Source organism: Neophocaena asiaeorientalis, unplaced genomic scaffold (genome assembly GCF_003031525.2).
Source record: "Neophocaena asiaeorientalis asiaeorientalis breed wild unplaced genomic scaffold, Neophocaena_asiaeorientalis_V1.1 scaffold40, whole genome shotgun sequence".
Classification (NCBI taxonomy): Eukaryota; Metazoa; Chordata; class Mammalia; order Artiodactyla; family Phocoenidae; genus Neophocaena; species Neophocaena asiaeorientalis.
This window is the reverse complement of record NW_020185335.1, coordinates 2,279,445-2,291,889: the sequence shown is the minus strand read 5'-3', so window position 1 is coordinate 2,291,889 and position 12,445 is coordinate 2,279,445. Positions and strand designations below refer to the sequence as shown.

The following is a 12,445-nucleotide window of genomic DNA, read 5'->3' as shown; positions in this document are numbered from 1 at the left end:
GCAACATTTTGTTTCTGGCAGCAACGAATCCAATCAAAACATGTGATTCTCTTACCAATGAGGAAAGGGAAAATGGATGTTAAGAGTAGACAACTAGCCATTATGCCTCACACCCTCTTCAGTCTATTCTCCACACAGCAACCAGAGTGATCTTAAAAATGTAAGCCAGATACGTCCTTCCTAATCAAAACTCACCAGGGCAGATAAAGGGAAAGAAACAAGCATTTATCCTATCTTTCCTGTATGAACTGTACCTCAGGATCCTTATTAACTCATTACAAAAATAAAGTGTAACAACAGACATTTTGTGCCTCTTGATGTGATGCAATAGGAAATACCACATTACCTAAGAATTCTGGCCCCTCCAAATCAAACACGAATCTAAACAAGGCTCTAGACCTAATTACCAGTCTACAGGAAACAGAGGGGATGGAGGATCATTCTATGGAATCTGGTGGAGTTGCACTCAGTACCTTGTATGGATCCCAATTTAAGCAAACCAACTTACACATATACATATGATTGAGTTAAGCAACTTAAAATGCACATATATCGATTTATGTGATATTTATATACATATATACACACACCTCTACATATACATATATGTTTTCATATTACTCAACTGGGGAGATGTGAGTACTGACAGATATCTGATGATATTAAGGAGTTCCTGTCATTTTTTAGGGGTGATAATGGTACTGTGGTTACGTTAACTTTTAGAAAGGACCTTATCATTTAGAGACAAACAATGAAGTATTTACAATGAAATGATGTATGGGACTTGCTGCAAAATCCTCTGAGGCAGGGGACAGGATGATGAAGCAAGATTGGTCACGCACTGATAGCTTGAAAATCTGGGGGATGACAGTTCACTATATCATTCTCTACATTTTTACATATGGGTGAAAGCTTCCATAATAGAAATATTTTAAATAACTTATGGTGGCTTCCTATTCTACTTTGCATGATTTCTAAGACGCTTCATGGTCTTACCCTCTACAAACCTTGTCTCCTACCATTTTCCCAGCAGCTTCCTCTGCTCCAGCCACACTGGCCTTGCACTTCCCTGACCTGTTGCCAGACATATTTCTGTCACAGGGCCTTTGTAAGTGCTGTTCCTGCTCCCACACAAATATCCTCCCCGTTTAGCTCTCTGCCCAAATGTTACCTCATCAGAGAAGTCTCCCCTGATCTTCCTGCTGAAAGGAAACAGTCCCCATTCTCTATCACTCTCTGTTCTCTATCATGTCAATATCTGACATTAAATGATCTGTTTGCTTATTCATTGTGGAACATAAGCTCCATGAAGGCCAAGCTTCTTCTATTCTCCACTGGATCCTGGCTGACAGAACTGGGCCTGGTGCAGAGCGAGTGAAATAATATTCATCTTAATATCTTTATTTGGATACTACATTATCAAGAGTTCTTCATAAAGAGAATGTCTGAGATCCTCATTAGCCGTATTATAAAATGATATTTGTCAAATCCAGAAAGCTAGAAAGTAGTGATGTGACTCACTGAAGATATGAAACAAAATGGGAAGAAACACCTTTAAATAAGCCTTCTTAGATATCTTTCTCCTGGTTGAAATGACGGGAAAAAACGTTAACATCTAATACATTCATGGCACAAAAAGATATTAGAGCCCCCTTTTTATATGCCTTTGCTTTTATCATCTTCAGGCCATCCTCAAGTTGAAGAAACTACCTTACATTTTCTTGAGATTAACTTCCTTACCTTACTTGGCAAACATTTATTGCACACTTCCTATATGTTAGGCCCCGTACTAGGCACCTGGATTACAGGGGAAGCCCAGACAGAACCAGGGAGGGCGAATGCTAGGCAGGAAGAAAACTAAATCCCTATCATTATTTCTGTCAACAAGAATCACTGACTGTAGAAAATCTTATGACATCTATACTTTAATTCAAAGTGCTGGCACTATAGTTCATTAATGTTACACACCTGGGTTACAAATTATGTCAACGTTTTTCTACTTTGCTTGGGCCATGTTCTTTAAATTTCATAGTAACAAATCAAGAAAACTATTTTGACAACAAACTAGATATTTTCTCAACACATAACTGAGCAATAAGATTACATCACTTCATATTTTCTTCAGACCACTGCTGCCATTTCCATATGCCAACACTATTACAAAGAGATGCTTTCCTAAGTCCAAGAAAGTACCCAGTTTTGCTTTCCTACATAAGCCTAATATTTTTATACTCCTTTTAATAGTAAAGATACAGATTTAAGAGGTCAAGAAAAATGCCTGTCTCCAGAATTTTATAGTGTTATGATAACATTGATTACTATGTTTCTACCATCCATGACATGTACACTAGGATTATTAGATAAATAACATATCCAATCTTTTTTTTTTTTCAAGTCCATGTGAAAAGAAGAGATAAGGAAAGCCAAAGTGAATTTCCTGCACCCGTTATCTGGGTATTTGGCATTCTAAACAAGTTAAATCTCCAGGAAGCTAGATTAATAGATGACAGGAAAAAATGTAAATTGCATTATCATCTTCGACATGCTAATATACATGGGTGCTGAAAATCCAATTGAAAGGGGACTGGCTTATTAAACTGTGGCATGCTGCAATTTACATATCTCACCCTCCAGGTGTGAGGAGGGTAAATGAGAACGGAGTGTGTTCAGATCAGCAGGGGATAAGGAGGAAAAATACATATGCACATTGGCTATCAATTTGGCCAAATGGAGAAAAAGTGACACAGTGAAAAGACTGACTTTTATTCTTCCTGAAATAAATCTGGCTCTAGTACTCCTCTGCTACATTCTGGAGCAGCACGAAAGACAGCACAACTAACCCTAGCTGGTCATTCTGTGCATGGCCCTGCTGGTTTTCCAACAGTAAGAGTGAATGTAGATGCCCAGACGACTGGAAAAACTACTGGAATGGAGCCCTGCTGATGGTGCAAGGGTGGCAGGACCTTTGCAGAAAAAGGGAACCAAAACTAGCAGCAGGAGCTTCCCCAAAAACCCACCATCAGTCTTAGACAGTCAGCAGGAGAAATCACTACGTCCTTAGAAAAACGTATTATGTCAATTATTTCATAGCTTAGAGCTCAATCCAACACAAAATCCTAATGTGTCCAAAGTTAGATAAGTTTCTCATAGGTAGCCATTATACTCACTCTCTCTCTCCTCATACATGCATGTAACCATTGATAACTTTCAAATACTTAGAAAAAACAGTAAAACAACATTTAACTTATTTTTTTTAATTAAGGCTTTCCCCATAGGCCATAGGCAATGTTGGTGAAATGGAATGCTAAGAGGGAATAAAAAAACTAGGAGTGGGCTTCCCTGGTGGCGCAGTGGTTAAGAATCCACCTGCCAGTGCAGAGGACACGGGTTCAAGCCCTGGTCCAGGAAGATCCCACATGCCGCGGAGCAACTAAGCCCGTGCGCCCCAACTACTGAGCCTGCGCTCTAGAGCCCACAAGCCACAACTACTGAGTTCGCGTGCCACAGCTACTGAAGCCCGTGTGCCTAGAACCCGTGCTCTGCAACAAGAGAAGCTACCGCAATGAGAAGCAACGAAGAGTAGCCCCCGCTCACCGCAACTAGAGAAAGCCGAAGACCCAACACAGCCAAAACCAAATTCATAAAATGAATTTATTAAAAAAAAAAAACTAGGAGTAAGATAAGCTTCCACGAAATATAGCCAAGTAATAAGCCTCAATGGGAATGCTGGCATTTCATACTTAAAGTAAATACAAACTCACCTAAAATATATTTCAGTTATTTATTTGCTGTATAGATAAGCAGTAATAAAATCTCTCTCCCTTTGCTTTTAACATTTGATGAGGTAAAATTTTAAATATACACAAATAAAACAGAATAGTATAACAAATCCCATGTATCCATCACCCAGATTCAACAGTTATTAACATTCTGTCATTCTGGTTTATCTGTACCTCCATCCATTCACCTTTCTATTGTTTTTATACTTTAAAAGTTTTTAAGGTAAAGTTTAGATATTTTGGAGTGCAAAAATATTAAATATACAATTTTGATGAATGAATTCATCCATGTAACCCACACATCTATCATGACATCGAACATTCCACCTCTTCAGAAACTTCTGTGTATCCCTCTCTCAGCCAGACTACCTACAGGTAGAATAATACTTATTCAACAGAAGATACTTTTTTCTCCAGCACAGAAAAAAATTAAGGAAAGCCAACTCCTCAAATCCAGCAAGTTTAATATTTCAAGCTGCACAAAAGCTTATTATATTCAGCTTTTATAATTAATTGACAGTGTAGGCAAATTTGACACCCAAACTAAATCCAAGTACTGTTCTCTTCACAGAGAGCATTCAGATATAGAGCCTGGAGAAAAAAATAAGGACTTCAATAACGTGTAACAAAAAGCACTACTTCTGGAACTATTTATCTTTCTGCTTACTTCAATAATACCCCAAACAAAATGGTAAGTTCATAAACACAGCCCAAGAAACAAACAGTAATACTACAGAGTGGAAAAATAATAACAGCAGTATAATAGTAATGAAATTTCTAACCACTTGCTCCAGTGATATATGCTTGGCAGACCACATTAAATTCTCTATCCCTGCTCTCCAGAAAAGCAGAAACAGTAGCACCAGCACCAGGAATACTGGTAATGACATTTGCAACAGCTAATAAGTATTAGTGATGGAGAAGCAGGGATTCAAAGCCAGTTCTCTATGTCTCCATTACGCTCTTTTGATTCCAACCATAACAGCACAATACAGATAAGCAAACACACTATTTAACATTACATATAACCTGACATTTTGTTATGCCTGTTTTAGCCTTGCTTTTTGTCCTCACTCTTTCAGTCATGCTGGTAAAAGCCCTTTCCTCCTCCACACAAGCCCCCACTTTGGCCCTTACAGAGGAAAACTCAACCCACAATTCTGCAGTCTTGGAGAAGGGCTGGGGAGAAGCCTCCTCCCTCAGTCACCCAAGCTAGATTTTTCTTCCAGAAGTAACTGGAATTTATACAACTGAGGAGAGCCTGAGAATAGGCTAGATTCCTGACAGCTGTGGTGATGCTGGAAGGAAACGGCCTCTTTTTGAACTCAGGCTCTTTCTAGCTGGTCTGTGTGCAGACAAGGATAAGCAGACAGGGCAGGTCTCTGCTTTTGGCTCTAGCCTCTCCACTCGTGCTTAGGAAGAGCTACTGGTGAGGTCACCCCTTCACGGAGGACTGGTTATCTACTGGTCATTAAGGAGCAGAATATGGCCTCAGGTCCTGGCCACATTCTTTGCCATTAGTGAGGCTGATACTGTGATCAATATTGGATCTTAGGACTCTTTCCTAAACTAATTAGGGTGTGGGGAGGAGGGATGCAACTAACAAGAATCCCAAACTTCCAAGAAGGCGTAATCTCTACGCTTTGTCTCAGCTCATTGCACCTGGACCACATCTTTTCCTTTTCGGTGTACAGTCCAACATAAATATGCTGAAGTAGGTTCCATGGGAGCATCCAGGATTACCCTTCTTTACACTCTGGCTACTTGCAGCTCATATAAGCCCTCATCACTGTTTGACAATTCTCTCCGTATTCCCAGTGGTGCACCATCCCCTCCTCTCATCCACCCTCACCATCCCTCTCCTCACCACCACCACCAGCAATACCACCATCAACACCACCACCACCGATACCATCAACGATACCAACAACACTGTCGACGACACAGCTACCACCACCACCACACCAACACCACAACCAATACCAGTAACACCACCACCAACAATACCAACACCAACACCACCTCCTCGAATGCTCAGAATTGCAAACTGCTAGCGACAAGCATTCAACCAGTTTGTTGCCAGCGCTGCTGTTACCTTGTTCTCCTCTGGACTAAAGAGGATTCGGAAAACGGATGGCACTCCTGGTGCTACTTTGTGGCTAATATCTTTGGGGCTGATTACTTTAAAGTAAGGTGAACTTTCCTCAACAACTTTCACCATCCTTGGAACCTGCAAGAAAAACACAATAATGGGCACTGTATATGTGAAAGCAGAAGAAAAAGGACAGGCCTTGCAGTTAAACGTGAAATCTCCATCTACTACTTACTAGCCGTGTGACTTTGGTTAGGTCTGAACTTCCGTTTCCTCAAGTGTAAAAGGAGATGACAGTACTTACCTTTACCCCAGGACCTCACACAAAGTAAGCACTCAATGTACTTTAGCTTTAATTTTTATTAACATTATTATTATTACACAATTTAATTGTTATTGCAAATCTTTATTTTATTATTTAAATGTGACTATTTTCGAAGACTAACTGCTTAATCATCTAAAACCCCACCCACACGGTGGAGCTGCACCGGACTTCCCAACATTTGAGAACTGCTCTGGGAGAAGAAATCACATTTACTGCACTCTTGCTGTGGATCATCCACTGCACATGAGATGCCACTTGATCCTCACAATAACCTCTGAGCTTCATTACAATTCATTCTACAGATGAGGAAACAGACACTTGCCATAAGTGCTACAGCTTTACCAAGCAATGGTGTTCCGGATCAAGTCCCGGCCTAACTCCACCTTCCCTCCCTATAGGACTGTCCTACCTAAACACCACTGTGAAGCAAGAACACAGAGGACAGTACAATCCCCAAGGCCAGTCTCAGAGCGGCTTCAAACAGTCCCATCCTTTTACAGTCTTATTCCTCTGCTCTGCTTGCCTCATCCAGAGTACATATTTCTAAAAAGAAATGTAACTGTGAGAAGGGGGGTGATCAGGGGTGGAGGTTCTAGAGACACAGGAATGGGAGAGGATTGTTTTTTTAAAAACTCAAAGAGGGCAGAAGAAAGTTAACTATAGTTAAGTATGTCCTAGGAGTCTCAGGTGAAATATGAGGAAACAGGAACTCCCACAACTTCTCAAAGCTGAAACCCAGATGCAGAAGGGAAGAAGAAATGCAGAGAGAATTCAGACAGATCTAAAGACTAGAGAGTGGGGAGGCAAGAAAGAGATGTGTACATATCTGGTAGGAATAGAATTGGCTTTGCTGGTAAGAGAAATGTGCAGCGGTGTTTATGATGTGTTGAATGATGCCATATAAGCTTGCTGGGAATACTTTAGTAAGAGCCTAACTGTGGATTAAAAACTAGAAAGGAAAACAACAGCAACACTAAGAAGAAGAAGAATAGTAACACTGCTTTAGTGCTTATTATAGGACAGACACTGAGCTGAGTACTTTACATCCATTATCTCATTTAATATTCCAAACAACCTATTGAAATGGGTGCTATTCTTATCCCCATAGCTTGGAGAAGTGAAGTGACTTGCCCAAAGTCTACATCTGGGAGACAGTTCACCTAGAATCTGAACCCAGATTAGTCTGACTCTGGAGTCTGGGTGTTTATAATTGTACCCCAAGTGAATTGTGTTGTGGCTTGTCGAGTGTTCATGGCTTACTTTCAACTTGTGTGTTTGAGAGAGGTAGAGAAACAAAGACCAAACAGGCTCTGTCTTTTGCACACCATGGCACTCAGGAAGCAAATAAAAGGTAAACGACACAGAAAGCGTTTCTCAGTGCCCCAAATGTATCTCAGTGGTTCCTTGCATATCCATGAACCAGGAAGTAGAGAAGCAGGCTTACATCAGCCACCTCGTATGAAGGTCCTGGGAGTAACTCACCCAGAACAAGCCCGCCTAGCCTACAGAATCTGTCTTCTTGTTGATAGTTGAACTTTCCTTAGATGAGGACCTTCCTTTCATGGGATCCAATACTCTAGCAGCATCTTACCAAGAAGTGTGGGTTTTATACATGACAACTGAATGCCCTTTGGCAGACAAGACTCACACATGCCTCTTATCCTTGACGTGCTCATACACACTCAGTGACAAGCATTTCTTGCTTATGGCTGGGGAGGAGTACCCAAAGTACCCTTTGGACTAGCTCCTCTCTGCCTTTAATAGCCTAAAAAAACTTGAACAAGAGTCAAAAAGTAACGGAGAAAGGGAAAACAAGAACTCGAAGTGAGAAACTAAATTGGTTGGCAGCCCTGCATGAAAAGAGAGAGTTCTAATGTCTATGTAACTCACCTCTTCCTGAGGTCTAGGAACATAACCCTGAACACCTCGGGGTTTTTTTCTTCTCTCTGCCTACCTTTTAGCTTCCAACCCATGAGCTTCTCTTGCTAACACGCCTTCAGCGAGAACTAAATGTTCCATTTTCTCCAAAGTCTGACTTTGCTGTCACTAAATCACCCCATTGATCTCTGAAAGGCATCACTGATTCCTTTAATGAGCTACTGTACTGAATATAACTGCAAGTCTTCCCATTTGCCTTGAATTCTTGCATAGTCTTCACTTATTTTCCCTACTTTATTATAGCTAGAATTTTTGTCTCAACATTCTAAGACTCCCATAAGTATTTCTACTTGTCCTTAACACCTGATGCTTAGCATCTCTCTAATGCCTTCCTTCCTACCTGATTACTTTTCACACTTAACTGTGCTTCATGCTGACCTTCTGCATTATTCTTCCTTTCCTTATTGTTACGTGTCAAGGAACTCTTCAGTCATTTAATACTCTTTCTTGAAATATACCCTAATATATCTCTGAAAGAAAAGGCATAAGGATGGAGAAGAAATCCTCAGTTGCAAGCACAAAGCAACAAGGTACAGACAGTGGGAGAAGCCATCCAAAACTATCTGTGAACAAAATCTGAAGGCTATCTGAGGTAGAAGGGAGGAGATGGAAAAGAGAAAAGGGGATCTTCTTTTTTGTTTTGTTTTTTTTTTAATACAATTTGCAGAATCTAAATGCATTGGCTCAACAACTGCAATTCATATGAGTAGAGTCGATACCTTCAGTTGGGGAAATAGTGGCTCTAACGTGGAGCATGTAAACATGAACAGTAATCATCTTGTATTAAATGAAAACCTAGCCCAAATGGTCACTCATGAGAACTTCATGACACTGATCTAGCCAATCTCTTATTCAACAAAATGTCAGTGCACACACTGGGAGTTTACCAGTTGTTGGGTACTGCCCTGGGACTGAGCATTTAGCAACAAACCAACCGACACAGTCTTGTCTTCATTAAGCTTATAGTCAAAGGGCATGTTTTTATCTGCCTTCCTAGGCCTATCAAGTTCAAGAGTTTATCTAAGACCCTACAGGATCCCATTTTATCTAATCCCTTCTTATATATCCATGAAAGGTACAGTCATCCCAGCAAACATACTCACTATGTCATTGTTCCTCAAAACTAGTGGAACTTCATAGACTTCACAGGGAGTGTAGTTCTGAAATACAATTTCTGACGGAAAGGGCTGGAATAAGGCCTGATCCAGGTCAATTCCTGGAAACTGCAGTTGAAAAAAGAAAATCATATAGTCACACAATGGCAGAAACAACCGGGGAAGATAAGAAATTACTACATATACCTATGAATATTAACACCAAGAACAAAGGAAACATTCAAAAAGGGGAAAGTACTATAAACACTATTATAATCAGTAAGGTTATCGTCATCAACTTCTAGGTTTTGGTCCTCAATTTAAAAAATAGGCTAGTTAGAACAACAACTCAAAACTTCCATTTCCAGTAATGGTGAATAAGGTAATTTGAACCAACTCCCCTATGAGAATAAGAAGAAAAGCTGTATCAACAAAAACCTGTTTGGAGGCACTGAGGGATTAACAAGACAGTATTATCTAATGGTAAAACTGAATTATCTCAAGCTAGTAGCTTATGTAGTATCCAACAGGTTTTGAGTACTGCCATGTTTCCCTTAAAAATTCAGAATACCCCACGATGCTGTGTTGAGTTCACGGTTGTATCCTGGGTGCACCTCAGCAGAGAGTTTGGAGATTGAAGATGTAAGTATCCACCTCAGTAATTTAGAACAACAATAGCAAACATAAAAAACACATTAAAACCCAAACAAAAAACCAAAAATGACACAACAAAAACAGCAGAAATTAATGAAATACAAGGTAACTGTCCCACAGAATCAACAAAGCCAAAAGTTGAGTCTTTAAAGACTAATAAAAATAATAAAATACCTGAATCTGATCAAGAAAAGAAGACACAGCCAATTATAAAAAATAGGAACATTACTACATAACCCAAACTAAGTAAAACGATAACAAATGCGAAAATTTAGATTAAAATTATAAATTCCTAGAAAAATACAATTTGTAAAAACTAGCACAAAAAGAAATAGAAAATATGAAGTGTTCCCTAACTATTAGAGAAACTGAATCTGTAAAGTAAAAACTTTTCATGGATAAAACTCTGGCCCAAATATCTCTACAAGCAAATTCTGGCAAACATTTAAAGAAAATACAACTTGGGGCTTCCCTGGTGGCACAGTGGTTAAGAATCCACCTGCCAGTGCAGAGGACACGGGTTCGAGCCCTGGTCCAGAAAGATCCCACATGCCGCGGAGCAACTAAGCCTGTGCGCCACAACTACTGAGCCTGTGCGCTAGAGCCCATGAGCCACAACTACTGAAGCCCATGTGCCACAACTACTGAAGCCCATGTGCCCTAGAGCCCATGCTCTGCAAAAGGAGAAGCCACCACAGTGAGGAGCCCATGCACCACAATGAAGAGTAGCCCCCACTCGCCACAACTAGAGAAAGCCCACGTGCAGCAACGAAGACCCAACACAGCCAAAAATAAATAAATAAATTAATTTTTTTTTAAGTATGGCGCTGCCATTTAAAGAAAATACAACTCAAACATTATAGGAACTCTCCCAAAGGAAAGAAAGACAAAAAATTAGGGGTCGCCAAATCAAGATGACAGAATAGAAGGATGAGGAGCTTACCTCCTCTCACAAATACATCAAAAGTACATCTACATGTGGAATAATTCTCACAGAATACCTGCTCAGTGCTGGCAGAAGATCATAACACCAAAATAGCAAGAAAGATTACCACATAACCAGGTAGGATGAAAGAAAAAAAATAAATGAATCAGGACAGGACCTGCGCCCCTGGGAGGGAGCTGTGAAAGAGGAAAGGTTCCCTCATCCCTCACGCCCCTTCACTGGCGTGGTGATCAGCTGGGACAGAAAGGAAGCTTCAGAGGCTCGGAGGAGAGTGCAGCAGTCAGTTTGCAACAGGCAGAACAGAGAGAGAGCAGAGCAAAAGCAGTCCTAAGAGGGAAGTTCATAGCAATACAGGCCTTCCCGTAAAAAACAAGAAAAATCTCAAATAAACAACCTAACCTACCACCTAAAAGAATCAGAAAAAGAACAAACAAAACCTAAAGTGAGCAGAAAGAAGGGAATAATAAAGATCAGAAAGGAAATAAATAAAATAGGGATTTTTAGAAAGTAGAAAAAAACCAATAAAACCAAGAGCTGTTTTATTTAAAGGATAAACAAAATCAACAAACCTCTGTTCAGGTTCACCAAGAAGAAAAGAGAAGACTCACATAAACAAAATAAGAAATGAAAGAGGAGAAATAACAACCAATACCACAGAAATGCAAAAAACCATAAGAGAATACTATGAACAATTATATGCCAACAAATTGGACAACCTAGAATAAATGGGTAAGTTTCTAGAAACATACAGCCCACCAAAACTGAATCAAGAAGGAATAGATAATTTGAACAGACCAATCACTAGAGATGAAATAGAACCTGTAATTTAAAAACTCCCTGCAAACGAAAGTCCAGGACCAGATGGCTTCACTAGGGAATTCTATCAAATGCACAAAGAACTTACACCAAAACTCTTATATCAAACTCTTCCAAAAGACTGAAGAGGAAAGAACACTCCCAAAGTCATCCCATGAAGCCACCATTGCCCTGATACCAAAACCAGACAAAGACAATACCAAAAAAGAAAATTACAAGTCAATTACAAGCCAAATCTAACAACACGTAAAAAAGATCACACACCATGATCAAGTTGGATTCATCCCAGGGTCACAAGGATAAGCAAATCAATCAATGTGATATACCACATCAACAAAAGAAAAGACAAAAACCACATGATCATCTCAATAGATGCAGAAAAAACATATGATAAAATTCAACATCCATTCATGATAAAAAAAAACTCTAACCAAAGTGGGTATACAGGGAACATATCTCAACATAATAAAAGCTATTTATGATAAACCCACAGCCAACATAACACTCAACAGTGAAAAGCCGAAAGCCTTCCCACTAAAACCTGGAACAAGACAAGGATGCTCACTGTCACCAATTCTATTCAACATAATATTGGAAGGCCTAGCCATAGCAATCAGATAAGAAAAAGAAATAAAATTTGTCCACATTGGAAGAGGTAAAACTGTCATTATATGCAGATGACATGATACTGTATATAGAAAACTCCAAAGACTCCACACAAAAACTACTAGAACTGATAAGTAAGTTCAGCAAGGTAGCAGGATACAAGATTAACATACAGAAATCTGCTGCATTTCTTTA

The 12,445-nt window shown here is 39.7% G+C and overlaps 1 protein-coding gene across 1 annotated transcript in view; it reads right to left on the bottom strand.

Moving 5' to 3' along the window:
- Positions 1–12,445, bottom strand: part of HYDIN (HYDIN axonemal central pair apparatus protein) — a 431,085-nt gene that overhangs the window by 316,432 nt on the left and 102,208 nt on the right. Inside the window, exons 5-6 of the mRNA XM_024735584.1 lie at positions 9,238–9,357; positions 5,875–6,009 (exon numbers count right to left, since the gene is read on the bottom strand). Coding sequence (XP_024591352.1) covers positions 5,875–6,009; positions 9,238–9,357 — 255 coding nt within the window. The remainder of the gene's footprint in view (positions 1–5,874; positions 6,010–9,237; positions 9,358–12,445) is intronic.